The sequence below is a fragment of the Poeciliopsis prolifica genome, unplaced genomic scaffold, assembly GCF_027474105.1.
Source record: "Poeciliopsis prolifica strain line A6 unplaced genomic scaffold, Auburn_PproV2 SCAFFOLD007, whole genome shotgun sequence".
Lineage (NCBI taxonomy): Eukaryota > Metazoa > Chordata > Actinopteri > Cyprinodontiformes > Poeciliidae > Poeciliopsis > Poeciliopsis prolifica.
Window position 1 is genome coordinate 17,080,011 of NW_026562382.1, and position 16,117 is coordinate 17,096,127.

The 16,117-nt window shown below is 36.6% G+C and overlaps 1 protein-coding gene across 1 annotated transcript in view; it reads right to left on the reverse strand.

The window, feature by feature from the left end:
- The window catches only part of lrp1bb (low density lipoprotein receptor-related protein 1Bb), a 282,327-nt gene that overhangs the window by 184,787 nt on the left and 81,423 nt on the right, over positions 1-16,117 (reverse strand). The window contains exon 2 of the mRNA XM_055031925.1: positions 12,732-12,854. Within this exon, the coding sequence (XP_054887900.1) occupies positions 12,732-12,854 (123 nt within the window). The remainder of the gene's footprint in view (positions 1-12,731; positions 12,855-16,117) is intronic.

Here is a 16,117-nt window from a genome sequence, read left to right on the forward strand (position 1 = left end):
CTTGAGAGCCAAACATCTTCCAAGATAGGATTAATGTGAAGTTAAAATAACCAGGAAGTAATAATTAAGTTATGCTGTGAACCAAAATAATACTAGCTTCATGAGGAGGACATTTACAAAATAACATTAAAAAAAATAACTAGAATTTTAACCGCCAAGTGCAGAGTAGGGTCATCTACAGAGATTTGGGTACTTATAAGCTCCTGGGCGAGTGGGAAGAAATTAACATGAAGCATAATGAGACCAACTGTTTCTTTTTATGTGTCGTAGGTATGTGTGTTTTGCCAACCTTTGATGTGAAGGTAAAAGATTCCTGCTTCCTGAAGTGTCAGTTTATTTTTTATTATATTATCTAAATTATGTTTTGGTATATGGTTACAGAATTCATACGTTTTAAAGTTACATCTTGAGGGGTTTGCAACAATATGTTGCATTTTATCTTAAGGGGCGAAATCTGTGGATCAGTTTTACATTTGTAATCGCACAAATTATTACAAAGAAAGAGCCAACTTATGTTTCAGATGGTTTTCACAGTTTCCTGGCAACAAAGTCAACAGCCAAATTGTGGGCAGATAAGCAAAGTTTTCTACCAACACAGCCCTATTTCACTGCATGCAAAGTACTGTTCCCTCTCTCAGCCTTTCTGTGCTGTGTCTTTAAAAGGCACAGTGGTCCTAACAGCAAGAACTCTTTAAAATAATTATTCTCTTGTCTGACCTTTACATACCTGGCATTTGGAATACTGTACTCAGCCAAAAAGTTGTTTTTTCTGTATTTGTCCATATTTGTTTTAAAAAAAGATAAATAAATACACAGTTTCTATATGGCAAACACTTGCAGAGTAATACAGAATAAGGTGCTTTACAGATGACGAGTCTTTAACATTAACATGTCAATAAATACTATTTTATTTTTGATTTGATTAATTGAAACAATTAACCAGCCTGCTACAGAATTTAAACTGAACATCTTCCCAGTAAAAAAATATAAAATATTTGGATTGTGCGCTTTCCTTGGGTTTCTTTATTGAAATTAATTTTCCAATAAAATACAATTAAATAATGCCATAATTCTTTAAAGACCAAAAATTAGAGACTACTGCCAACTAAGAGTGATGTAAGCACTAAAGCCACTCTTCCGTTCTTAATTTTAATAATCCAAGATTTTGAATCTTCTTCTGGATTGCATGGTTTCTCAATCTTTCTTAACTCTAAGCTTTGAAGCCATGTCACTCGAAAACAGAAATGGAATTATGAATCATCAATGATGACATAGTGTAAGTAACAACAAAGAAACATTGCTAGTAGTTTTTCAAAGAAAACTGATGAGAAAAAGAACTTAAGTACTGCATGATTTGCTAATTTAAAGACAGAGCAGTTGTTAGAAGGAATGGGCGTCCTGGTGAATGCATGTGCTCATTAAGGTAATGCCTGTCAGAACTATGGGAAAAGTTACTACATCTACTTTAATAGTGCCATAATTTTAGTTTTTGTATTACAAGTTTTGTTATGAGCAGCTCTACAGTTGAGGTTTAATATGCCACAGCGTATCTAAATCTCAAGACAGGAAATCAGACAGTTAGGTTTCAGAACTACGTGTCTCAGACAATGTTTCTCCTTTCTTCTTCTCTCTTGAGAAATCCCCCCCCCAAAAAAAAAATATTTTATGGGCTTACAGTAAAGATTACAATATTGTTACAATTGTCTTGGGTTTGTATTATGTTACACACCAATCCCTGAGTTCAGCATTCTGTATGTGATAACATCATCCTTTGGTAATTTTTGGCGGTGGGTCCACCTGCTTTAAGCTTATTTTATTGATTTTCGGCTGTTTAACCTTTACGTTAAAGTTAGATTATTGTATAAAAGAATATAAGTATACTTTTCAAATCATATTTTTGACTAGCACATAATTTCATTATGAATTATGTAGAATATTACAAATGATCAATATTACAGTTTTCATGTTAGGGGACAGAATAAAAGCCAAATCAATCAACACCTGCAAAATCCTTTGGAACCCATTTCCTTTTTGGTAATAACTCTTTGGTTGCTGTAAATGCTTAGCATTCTTTCCTTTGTATTTCCAGGTGAAACTCTCTGTTTCATTTCACTGAGCAGTGGAATAGAGTCAGGCATTAACACTCATGACATTCTGGTTTCACTGCACAGCAAAGAATCAATAATAAGTCTACTAATAAGAATTGGACCCTGCAGGACAATTTAGCAAAGCTTAGCTTTAAAAAAAAGTGAAAAAAAAAGATTATGCAAAAAACTCAACTTAACAATTGGACAAGAGCTACGCAATTAATATTGAGAACCTTCTCACAGGCTAGCATGTATATAATAATTCATTTTAGGAACAACAGCAAAGCAGGTCAGTGTTGATTGGATGATAAATTGAGCCTAACAAGACCTTATTAGAGGAAATTTTAAAGGCAGAGGACACTTGAACATGTGGCAGAGGTTCACATTTCACACCTAGCAACCATAAACTTAGAGAAGTACAAAATGATATCTTAATTCAAATAATATTAATCAGTCAAAAAACATATTGTGCTAAACTTCAATTGACAATATGTGGCAGGACTTGAGAATATCTGTTCATAGATGATTCCCATTCAGTCATAATGAGCTTGAGCTTTTCTTTTTTTAAAGAAGTCATTGGGCAAAACCTTTTTTGGGATATGCTAAGCTGTGACTTGCTGTTATTTCAGCAAAGATTGGTGCTATTGAAAGGAAATGTATATATTTGTATGTCAGATTTTTTTTTTTTTTTAAATTAACAGTAAAACAATATGTTTAGTTTTTTCTTTCCTTTTTACAATTATTGACCACTTTGTGTTGGTTAATAATAATACAACACCCCAACTGATTATTTTAAAGTTTGGAACTTTACTCAAATGGTTCAGGGGTGTCAGTACTTCAACATCAATGTATCACAAATGTGAATTCATGCTTTTTTGTGGTCTAATGGAAAATAAAGCAAAACTGTGATTGATCTGTTGTTTAGACAGTTTGTTTATTTTGTGAGGTTTGCTGCACATTCTATTATACTTTCTCACTGTGAAGGCGAATTACAGACAGACCTCATGTTGACGCTGAGACTCTTGATGAATATTTATTGTGCTTTTGCTGCTGGTGTAAATGATGTTGAGACTGAGTAACTTGGCTATGCCCTTGACTGTTTGGTGACATGTGCATCTGAGCCCAGCAGGCCAGCTTTCCTCAGCAGGGAATCCTGCTGATTCCTGATTGTGTTGGTTGTATTTTATATGAGATTTGATTGCTAAGTGGTTTATGATTAAATCCAATGTTTGTTGGGATTTGCTTCTATTTACCTCATAATAACACTCATACAAAGTTTGTGTACCATCCAGTCTGAGAATGAAAGAGATATACCATTTCATATTTTCAGCCATTTATTTCAGTCTTCCTGAAATTTCACTATAAATAAAAAAAAATATAATAATGAGAAAAAGAGGATGCTCATGTTTTCATGTCTTGGCATGTTCAGGCTCATGACGATTATGTTGAAATATACATAAATAGAATAGAATAGAATATTCACTGTGACAGGTGGTGGTCCACTCCTGACACTCGAGGCTGACAGTACTAACATCACTGGGAACATCATGAAACATGGTCCTCACAGAGCTTCTGGGTGAGTGAGAGCTCAGTGGAGGAGACAGAGGATGGCATCATCCACTCTGATGCCAGGCAGGTGGCCAGACTGTAGCACATACCATTAAGGCCTCCCCAGGATGATTGAGGACCAACGTCAGGTAATATTTCAGTGCTTCCGGGCTGTAGCTGAAGAAGTCCCTAAAATCAACCCTAGTACCACACAGGAGGTCTTCCACCAGTGTGGTACTTTCCCTAGCCTTGGGGCCACGTTGAACATGTATCCCATGGTACCACATAGTTGATCTATGCCAAGCCTCAGGAAGTGTTAGCTGATGCCATCCAGCCCTTCGGCCTTTTGCACCTTGATCTTTCACAGTTCGTTCTTCACCTGAAGGGTTGTAAGGGACAGGGTAGTGGTGCAGGAGGGAGTCCTCTGAAGTGGAATGGGAGGGTGAAGGCTGAGAGCGGAGAGGTGTGAAGTCCAGGGAAGAAAAACAGGCAGTTGTTGAAGATGAAGGGGATTGCAGAAGGAGAGATAGAGCTGGGGGAGGGGTGAGAGAATGATCAAACCTGTTGAAGAATTGGTTCAGATCATTCCCGTACCATAAAAACTAAATAAATTTAAATCTGCAGCAGCACATGACAGTGAAGGTCTGAATGTAAAAATCTTAAAGTCCATTACTGCTACAGCAATTATTTAAAGAGCCAGAAACTACTTAAATGCTTTGTTTTTTAAAAAGCATACACAAATATTTCAGCACACTTTTTAATATGCAGTGTTACACTAACTAGGAGTATTTGCTTCTTAAACAGGTGAACTTTCTATTAAGTGTAAAAGCTAAATGTTAACACAACCTATGATGCATTGATTTTAGAATTAATGTGTAATAACACTATGGTGATGCAGGTTCAAAATAGGAAAAATAACCACTTTTTCTGTATAAAAATGACAAAGTATCAAGGTGAGAGTTAAGGAGTTTTAACATAAAAAGTATTCCAACAAAAATTCTTATTTTTTTGCCTGTGAGCCATTACCGCAAAGTTCATGCTCATGTTTACATTAATATAAGTCTGCTGTGAATTTCCTTTTGCCTTAGCTATGCCTTTCTTGCCTGCTGCACCAGCAGGGGAATAATGTAGATTTTAATACTTGAGAGTAAAAACGTGTGAATGAAACTGCACATTTCTGCTAAATTTTTGGTGTGGTGTTTGGAACTGAGGCTTCTTCCTAGGTTAATATTAAATTCACGACACTATTAATAATAGATTAGGATGCCCAGTTTCTGAATGATTCCTTTGCTGTTTCTAAACACCCAAACCAATGTTCTTTGCAGTTTAGGTCAGTTTAGAAAGTTGGACGGACAGGGTGTTGCAACAGGACAATAAAACCAAACAGACTTCAAGACTGCTTCAGGAAAAGATGAAGCAAACAAATATCAGCCTTTGAGGGTGGCCAAGCTTAGTTCAATTCAAATTCATAAAAAAACTGTCAATTTAATAGGAAGAGTGGTTAAATATCTAACCAAAACAAAACTAGATACTGCTTATAATCACAAAAAAGGGTGAATAATGCCTCCAATTACTAAGCAAAATGTATAAATATATCATTGAGGATGTATATTTGATTCAAACTTAAGCATAAGATATTTGTTATTATAATTGTATTATCATTTCACTCTCTGTGGTTAGTGTAGGCAAGTTTCTCAAAAACACTGCATATTGAGTCAATGTATAAAAGGCCTTTCAAACAATTCTTGCTGATTTACATTCAAGTCCAGCGCCTCCTTTCTTGTGAGTTGAATGACACTTGTGATTCTGATTACAGAATAACATACTCAGCTGGAGTCCTCCTATAGTTAACTCAGTGTTCCTCTGTGTCTGCTGTGAATTAGCTTTTGCCTTAGCTATACTTTCCTTTCCTGCTGCACCAGCAGGGGAATAATGTAGATTTTAATACTTAAATGTCAAACTGACTCCATGACAGTAGGCATGTTAAGTTTATAAAATATGCTCTTTTTCTTTGGTTCTTAAGGTGACAAGCTGGGACGTAGTCCTTCACAACATTCGTAGTTGGATGGAATACAGAGGGGAAAATGTGTCAGTGCAGCTTAGTCGCTAAGATGGGGGGTTGTGAGAGCAAATACAAAGCTGTAGCGTGCTCCTCCCAGTGCATCACTTCTGACAGGAATGAGACATGCTGGAGTCCTGCTATGGACTCAGGCATAGGCAACAAAATGCTTGCACTAATAGTTTTGCCAAAAGACAAATGCTCAAACATATGCAAATCCGCTAAACCACATCGGGAGGGACAACAGAACTGAGAGCATACAAATGACATTGGTGATAATATAACTATCATATTTAGACACAAGTATTTAAAAAATAATTAAAAAGCGTATCTATGTAATTATATTGAATAACTATAATTCTCTAGGCAAATACAGATCAAACACACACACGCATAACATGTGTTGCAACTGTTTCCTTGAACAGTGGATAGAACAGCTGGGACAAGCCCGCAGAAATGTGGCAAATTTCTTTGGGTCGTATTTACTTGGGTCATATTTAAAAGATTTGCAAGTTTGACAAAATCAAGCAAAATTTATACAGTATGACTGGCTAAACATGTACTCAGTCAATTATGCTGATTTTAAATGATAGTGAATGTGTTTTTAATTTAATTCCACATGACAAGATAGAGAAGTAGAAACAAACATGATTTCAAACTAATCTTTAACATGATAGTATGCTACGAATCTTAAATATTTTAGAAACAACACTATGTAACCTTAGAGTTTTCTTATCCATCACTTAAAGAACACCACTTCGAAAAAGAAACAAAAGGAACTAATTATCTTACAGACATTAAAAAACTGTCTCGATAGAAAGCCTTTAGAGAATGATTTTCATAATATGTAGACATTTTCTTTATGAGCCAACAGAACGCTGAGATCTTAGAAAAATGGTACATAATGCAAAAAGGACAGTCCTTTAGCTCAATAACACAGTGTTACGCTACATTACCCCCTAAACCTCCAGTCTACTGGCGCCAATTCCCTTGAGAACCAGACACATTAGTGATACATTTATTTCAATATGGGGCCTGCCAGATAAACTGCCCTGCAACAAGTTGGTAGGAAGATTCAAAAGCATAATTATAGACACAGCAACTCCAACCCAGAAATATTGTTTGGTGATTATTTTGTCAGTTATACCTCCAAATATTTATTTTGAAAGTATCATTGCATAGTTTTTTTTGTATATTTTTTTATATTTTTTTCTTTTTTGTTTTATTAAATGGTAAAAGGCTGTATAATCATTGTGTGAAATTAAAAGAAAAATCCTCTTAGTCCCTTTTTTGCATGTTACTGAGTTCAGTATAATGTATGAACCAGTGATATAGGTAATTACAGTAAATGGCAAACCTATTTAAATTGTTGTTCATGCGTCATTTACTTTGATGCCCCATTTCTTTGTGAACTCTTACCAATTTCTATTAACATTATGACTTACAAAACATTTGATATGAGATATGATGCATGAACTTCAATTTTAGGACAATAGATTCCCAAAATAAAATATGTCAGTCTAAATACAGCACACAACAGGTATTATAGAGCAAAAGAGCTCTAAAATAAAAATAAATCTGAATCTATATTCAGATTTAATTTAAATCTACAATTTCAGCCACATCATCTCATACCCAAAAAAAGACAAGAAAAAAAAATAAGTTAAATATTTAATTTCAGAACACACAAGAGGGGGACAAATATATCCCACATACAATATTGTATTTTTATACATTTAAAATATCTAAAAGAGTAAAAATTTCTGTCACTGCCGCCACCATTGCCCACATTTTCTAGGTGCTGATAAATGTAGAGGAAACTGCCCCTCCTTTGCAATCAACACTTAAAAATTTCAAAACTATATACTGTCTGCAGTTGTTAGGGCAACCAAATGCAATTATATTGTAGTGGTTGGAGCCGACAAGAAGAAAGCAGAATAATAACACTCAATAAAGCAATGAGAAAGACAGACATGAGGCAGAAATTGTTTATTTTGATTACACGTCTTGTTTTTTAACTTTTTGGTGAATAGGCATGGATTTATAATTAGAAAACTAAGGGGAAGGCTCCTCAGGAAAAGCCATTAGGTGATGTATCCTCCCCTGTTGGTGAAGAAAAATCAAAAGAGAAAGCCCTGAGAGTGTTGTCTTAGAAGAGCCGTCATCCCACTTCGCCTCCAGAACCCCGAGATCAGCAATGGCAACGATTAGGTCAAGCCAATCATCAGCCATGAAACACAGCTCCTGTGCTGTTTTTGAAGTCAGCCACTGACCCCTTTTATTGTCTCTTCCTCTGGGAGTGACAATTCAATCAGAGGATTCACTGGTCTCCATGTTCACCAGATTCACAAAGCTCCTTATGGCAGCACAACTAAGAGGAGCCAAAAGTCCATGAAATCCTTTCCTAAAGGATTCATGATGGATTTAGCTTCTAAATATTCTCTGCAAGCGTGAAGCATCAATATAGGAAGGGAGTAAATGCTGACAGCCATTAGCAAAAGGAAAAATATTTTTATTACACCAGAACAAGTTTTACATAAAATGAATTATGACTGTCCCAGTTTATTGCAAACACACAGCAAATAGCAAAACCAAGTGTCTCAAGACTGCCTTAATATTTAGACATCCTCCTAAGTTTAATGCACAAATTAAGAGATTATGCTACACTTTGCATTTGTTTCATCTTTCCACCTCTACTGCTGAAGTAGTAGCATTGTCCAAAGAGAAAAAGGTTTGCCTTATTGCATGACAAAAGGTGCTAAATTGCTTTTTTCTAGGCCTTTCTTTTGTCATTCATAAAGACCAGCTGCATTCTCTGATTCATGAGTTACTGGCATCAGCTGTCCATTCTTGTGAGCCTAGCAGCTGAGTGGATAAGCTCTTGTCTCCTCCTAGACTCTGGCTATTCCAATCTACGGCCACCTTTCTTTCCCGTTTCCCAATAATCCCTGAAGTCCTAGTGATTACATCTCCCTGACCAAGCAGAGCAAGGGATAGAGAAGTAATGTGTGCCACTGTTTTTATATACCTAGATGACAAGAGTTTCATATATTACCTCACCTCATTCTTAAGATATTAAACCCTGTTTGTGTAAGAGCCACAGTGCTATGTCAAATCAAAACAGGCCTGCTTGCTGCTCCACAATATGCTGAATTTACGCTTCTTTTATTTCAATTCAGGGACTGGGATCTGAAATGAGGGCTTTTTCTCCACAGCTTTTTGCAATCCTTAGTATTATTTAAGATGGCAGAGTGCATTTCAATCCTGTCTTTTGTTTGTTGGGTAAAGCTGATCTAATTCCCTTTCTATCGAGGCATAATCCACAATAATACGGCACCAATTTCTTTAGATGAATATGCAGGGTCTTCTTCCTGCAGGCTTAGTAAATAAAACTGTGCCAACATTAATCAAAGTGATAATTAATTGCGTTTTGGAGATTATATCTCTTGGGCCCCAGTCACTGTGTTGAATCTCTATATTAGATATATTCATATTGTATTCAAAAATCTTCACTTCTACAGGACTAACTAGAGATTTAGTCCTTTGAAACTGCAGCTATTGTTGTAATACAATAAAATCTAGCTGCTAACATTCCCTTGAAATATGCAATAGGTTACTATGTTTAATTAAACCCTTCTGCTAACAAGCCATTTAGACAAACAGTGAACATTTGTCACTATTTGACTAGAATCCCTAAATAAATATATCTTGTAGCCTATTATCTATTGGATTTCTACACATTTTGTCATGTTACAATCACAAATGTCTTATATTTAAGTGTGATTTTAATAGATAAATTGACACATATTACCCTGTAGTTTTATGATGGAAAGAAAATTATTTGTGATTTTCCAAAATATTTCTTCAAATAAATAATTCTGCCTATTTAATGTAAACACTAGACAAAACTTTCTTTCCTTGCAATCACAGCAGTGTCATCTATCATGACATCACCTCACCAGTTTACCTCTCCCTGTTGAAGAAAAGCATCTCCCCAGCATGATGCTGCCAGCATGATGCTGCCAACATGGCAGCATCAAAAGGGATGATTCAGTCAGCATGCAGTGCAATGTTAGCAATGATTGTTTGTGTGGATCAGAAAGTTAATTTCTTGTGTCAGTTGTACAGAGAACAACCAATTATTCCACCTGTTTGCTGAATCTCACATGGCTTGCACCCCCAGATTAGCGGTTGGCATTTTCACAGTTTTTCTGGTTAATGCTCTTCTTGCACAGTTCAGGAACTGACCATGTTTTTTTCTATTTTTTGGATGACAGATTGAACAATACAACATTAGTTCTTCCAAACCCAAACCTTGAATTTTGAAAGTAAAAATTAGTATTATTAATGTTCTGTTTTCACAGGTGCATTTATACTAAAATTAAATTACAAACAAGTGTACTCTAAAGTCTATGTGTCTAAAGTTAATGTGTTGCAATAGTTTCAAGTAGGAATATCCGACTAAAGCAGGCTAATTACAAATGCATGCTGCTTTTCAGATTTTACATTCCATCGTTCTTTCACTTCAGTTCAGTACTACTTTGTTTTAATGTTACAGAAATATACACTAAAGTTTCTAGTTATGTGACAAATTGTGGAAGACATTAAGGTATGAAAATACTTTTGACAATGTATGAAACATTGTACATACATGAAGAAAAATACATAAAGTATCTCTTTTACTTAAATGTCCACAACTGGACTGCTTTTTCATAATTACGGTTTAATTTTGCATGTAATATTACACGTAAAATTGTATTTTACATGTAATATTCCAGTTTTCTTTTATAAGTGACTTGTGTTTCTGAAGTGTGTGCTATTGACCTCTTGATCAGGTAACCCTTGTAAAAGAGACCTTAGTGTCAACGGGTTTTTACCTGGTGTAATAAAGGTTAATGACAAAATTTAAATGGTGACTTTTTCCTTTAGATGCTTCAGATAAACTAAGCACATGTCATGACAAGGCGTAAACCCTTGTGTAAGATATTAAAGATAGACTGATATATAAGAATGAATAAAACACAACCCCCTTTATCAACAAAGGACCCAGAGGAAGATGCAGCATGTCTTGGCACAGTGTTTGCTTGTGCTTTTGTATTCTTGGGAACATACTCATTCCTCCCATCCTCCTGACTCGTGTCTGGGTCGCATGTTCCTGTTGCTTTATCTCAGCATGCACAGAGGCTGGGAGAGTCGTTCGGCAAACCACCACCTCATTGCTTTCATACCCTCAGAGAGCATGCAGGCAGCTGTGCGCGTGTTAACAGCTGGTAAATGTGTAATTATATAATTCTGAGACAAGCAGCTAAGCCTGTGTCTTTTTCTGCAGCACGCATCTTCATCTCAACGTAACCTGCTTGATACACTGCCTTGCGCATGCCCAGGCATTAATAATTATTGCACACTTGCATACAATTTAGGCACAGATGTCACTGCCAAAGCGATAAAGTCCTAATTACACTCGATAACTCACACCAATGGAAGAACCTGGGCTGAATGTTAATAATTTAGTTTTTCTGCATTATTTGTTTTTGGCTGCAATCAACTGCATGGCAGTCACAGTCTCACTGTGATTTACAAACGCTCATTCAGCCTATAATTCTGCTCTGTTTCTCCATTAAAGAAAATCTATGTGTTAGAAGTGTATAAATAATAAACCCAGAGAGCATTCATGCCACAAACAATTCTGAAGTGAAGGACAAGCGGAGGTTTAGCGGATTGGAGCTGGAAGTGTGAAGCCAAATATTCACAGTACAATAAAGGATTTACACTTTTTCACAGAGTAACACCCTTGATGAATTCATATGTCTATTTTTCAAAGCTCTGAAGTATCAGCAGGCTTTCGTGCTTGTTTGTTTGTTTGTCTGATGAGTCTTTCCAGTCACCTTGAAAACAACTTAATTATACTTTATAAAGAACCAAAAAAACAACATCGAAAACACTGAGCTTTCACATTGGAGAAGGATGGTATTTATTATAACTATTAAATCCAACTCTATAAGCAAAAGGTATACAGTTCATTAAGAGGGTACAGACGAACAATATTTTGTTTTATGTTTTATTTTTGTCTAGTTTAGGCTTTGGGATGTCACCTCAGATTGCTTGAATCCATCCATAAAAGCAGGATGAGAAAGTGGTGGCTCAGTCAACGTGCTAAAGAAATGACTTTAAGTACCACCAGACACATTTTTGTCCACTAATCTCCCAAAGAATGCAAAAAAATATTTTTTACCCCGAAAAAGTAAAAAGTCATTTTACAGACGGTTAGAAACATTGGAAAGAATTGAAAGAAGGACTGAGGGAACTAAATATCATGAACTTTGGATTTTCACCTTGCTTGTCTGAGCTCTGCATTTTAGCTATTCTTTGTTTTTCATTCTCTGTTTATAGAAAGGTAGTAGAGGAATACTTGATTAAAAAAAAAAAAAAAAAAACGTAACTTTATTTGCAGTATAAGTAGGTTCTGTGATTTGACTCAGGATGCGCACCATTCTTTTTTGGGAGCTAGGGGGAATAAACATATCTGTTTCCAGTTACAATTATGTGGCACTTTGTTTTGTAACTGGCAGTGACATGATAAAATATGAATAAATTCAAGTAAACTACTACATGGCAATATGCAAAACTGTTTATGGTAATGTTTTAAGAATAAAATGAATAGCCTTGTTTGGCAAGAAGATGTTGAAGGTGGTTGGAGAGCAGTTTCTATGGGAGAGAATTACTCCCTTTGGTGTCGCTATGTAAAGATGCAACGTTTTCTCGCACAAATAACATATCTTGAAGGAAGTAGGATAGCACAAAAACTAAAATACAGGAATTGAAAAGTAAGTAATTTTAATTTAAATAAAAGCAATGGTCATATGCCCAACTAAAATTATCCCATCAACTTATTGATGGCCAGAGAATGTGTGTTGCCTCTGCACACTGACGTTCACAAAGAGTAACGAGAAGTAAAGTTCTGACTGAAACAGTGTAATGGCATAATTATGCAGGACTTATTGGCATTCATGTGGAATGGATGGAATGAATGGACTTACAGACATGATCACTTTCGTCAGAGTCGTCGGGGCAGTCGGGCTCACCGTCACAGAGCCAGGCCTCGGGAATGCAGATCTGCTGGTCATGACAGTGAAACTCCCCTACGTCGCACAAGATGGGTTCTGGATGGCATGAGGAGAGGGGTGGGGAAGAATAGAAAAGATGCGGCATGAGGTGATGATGCTACACTGAAACATCAGGCTTTACTGAATAAAAACATGGTTTAGATGTCCACCTGGGTGAGAGTGAAGCAGAAAAGACATTTCTTGAACTGCAATCTAATGGACAAAGTGCTATTGTTTTTTTTTTAAAGAAAAAACTTGAGAGGGAGAGAAACAGATTACAAAAAAACCTAGATAGTGCCGTTATTTATTGGTTGTAAATATTTAAAGGTTGACAGAAGAACACAGGACCCCATCTTTGTTTTGAGAAAAAAACCCCGCTGATATTAACATTTTTGACAGCCACTCTCCTCCAACAAAGACACAATGTCCGATGTGACTCTGAAACTATTACAAAGCATTGTGGCAAGTTTCTTTCTTATCTCTTTCTCTTCCGTGATGTTGTGCTTTTATTTGATGGTGGAACAGGCGGTGTTCAGCGAAAGCCCAGTCAACTAAAAAGTCATCGCAGCCTTTCAATATAGAAAGCATCCATCAAAGCCCTGACATGTTTCCTGCCGGTAGCTGTCATAGACTCAGTTCGATCGCACTGCTGAATAACAAAAAGCTTTTGCAAAAGATTTGCTACTACAATGTCACCTGCCTCCACCATTTTTCAGTGCCCAGCAAAAACGGTAATTTGTTTCTAAGCTTAACCTGCAGACAATCAGACTCAGCTCACAAAGTCTCTCCTCCTACTCACTCTTGCTATCTCCATCTCTTTTTTTTTTCCTTTTTTCCCCCAATGTGTTCCTAACCCATTAGAGGTGGGAGGGGAGCAAGTGGGAGATCAGGTCTGTAGCATCTGAACAGTGGGAGTGATAATTCAACGCACCGCTGCTCCCTGCCCCAGCACCCTCCAGCAAATTCGCTGCCCAGGGACAAATCTGAAAAGGTCAAACATCTCATCCATTCTGCCTCTTCTATTCCCACTGATGCAATATAGCTGATATCCAACAATTTAAATCAAGGTCCCCTTTGAAATATTCAGACCTTTTTTTTTTCCCTCCAAACTCTTGAAAATCTTCACAAAAGCTATTGAAAATAGAAAAAAAGGCTTGTCATAAAACTATTATACCGCTTCAGCATAGTTTAACAGAACTATTACAAATTGATTGAGAATCCTCAACCCTGCCTATGAGCTTCTCTTTATTCTAGTCAGAAGTGTCCAGATAATGTGTGTGAAATTAATATTAAATTTGGACTTTTAGTGGAGCTTTTTTTTTTTTTTTTTTTAAGGACACATGGTTTTTAATGACATAACCTTGAACCCATGGATGGAAGCCAGAGTACCTGGAGATAACGAATGCATACACTGCTACAACATGCAAACTCCATTCAGAAAGAAGCAGCTGGGATTTGGGCCCAGAACCTTCTGGCTGAAAGGCAGCAGTGAACTGTGCCATGGTGCAACAACATGGATACGCTAAATGTCTTCGAGAGAAACGTTTTAAGATCAGATAAAAGAGTAATTTCTTAATGGCCAAAATTAAGTTTTGTCTGAAACTTTAGATCAGAGGAAATATTTACAATATTTAAATGTACAAATGTGAACCCAAATCCACTTTTTTTTTGCCAAGATGTGACCTATAGCCGGATTTTTCACCACAGTTTCAACCAAACAATTACGTGTTTGGTTGAAACTGAAACAAAACCACATATCAGATGGCTTTTCACCAAAACGCCATCTGATATGTGCCACTTCCATTTGTGGTACTAATTCTGACCTGTATCCAATTGATTTCAAAGTGTCTGCAGTCTGAACAGTCATGTTGCTTTTTATCCAGCTTTTATGTTGCTAATGTGAGACATATGTTATAATCCTGCACCAGAAAAAATAATGGCTAAAAATCACAGCGTTATGTTCACAGATGCCTTTGTTACTGAAGCGCATCACATCACAATAAGACCACTCCTGACTCCTGATTAGACAACAACAGTCTTCTCCGTTTTAGAAATTGCAGTCAATATTCCAAAAAATACTGCTGCTATTCGTAGTGCTTTCTTTTCATCAGCTTCCTTTGTCCTGTTATGATATTGTGACAATACCGTTGGCTCCCTTTACTGAACAAACTTTGAAATTGATCCATGAATGGCTACATCCATCATTACTTTCATAAACAGTAGACTGCTGTGTAACGTCAATATTGTTCTTTTGCTTTGGGACACAAAACCATTCACACATTGTCTCATTGTGGTCAAGATTAAATAGCAGTATAAACGACCACCCCAAAACAATAAGATTTCAGTAAAAAAAAAAAAAAAAAAAGACCAGCTGTCAGAACATGGCCATAAAGACATACAAGAAAAGCAACAATGCACTCACTCACAACTAAGAAAAATCTCAGAGAGACCTGTTAACCTAACAATCGTGGTTTTAACCGGTGGGAGGAAGTCAGAGTACCTGGGGAAAACCCATACATACAGAACATGCACACTCCAAGGTAATTGTGCTACCAAGTGCACCACTGTGCAGCATCTACATTAATCCCAAAAACATTATTTACACAAACTAGGAAGGCATTAACAAGCACATGCTGTGTTTGCAGTTGGCAAAGGCATGTTCAGATTGATGAAGTTTCAAAAGGCCTGTCTTCTATGCCTTTCAAGTTGAATTGATTACCATTGAAAAGCAGAGTGCTGGTAACAGAAGGGCCATTTCCTCAAGCACTGAAGGAAGTCAGAAAAAAAAGAAAAAGAGAAAAGAAAGAAAAAAACGGTCCCTTCACCTCTGAGGAGCCCAGTTACCGACTGATGTTCTACCTCCTTTCATGCTTCTTCATCTTCAAAGCCAGGGGGCCAAATATGAGCCGAGCAAATGACCTCTTATGTCATTTCATCCTTTCATTCAGCTTTCCCCAAACAGCTTTTCTTTGTCAGGCAGCACAGTTCCAAAAGCTGCTGGAAGCAACAAAGGGACAAACACTAAGCTGAGGGAAAGTTACAGCTTGGTAGAATTTGCATTAGAAAGACACATGAAGGTATAGCATTACTCATCATCATATATTTCGGCATAATTCCATGCAAACATCACTGAAGTGTTGATTTCTATATTTAAAAAAATGCCATAGCAATCCTTTGTAAGTGGAAAAAAAAAAACACCCCAACAGGCTCCATTACCATAACAGTGGGAAATGCATAGCCTGCACTCAGCTGGGCACATTATCATGAGCACCATTCCTAACACCTAGCAGCCACCACTGGTACAGCAGCGTGGCTCATTA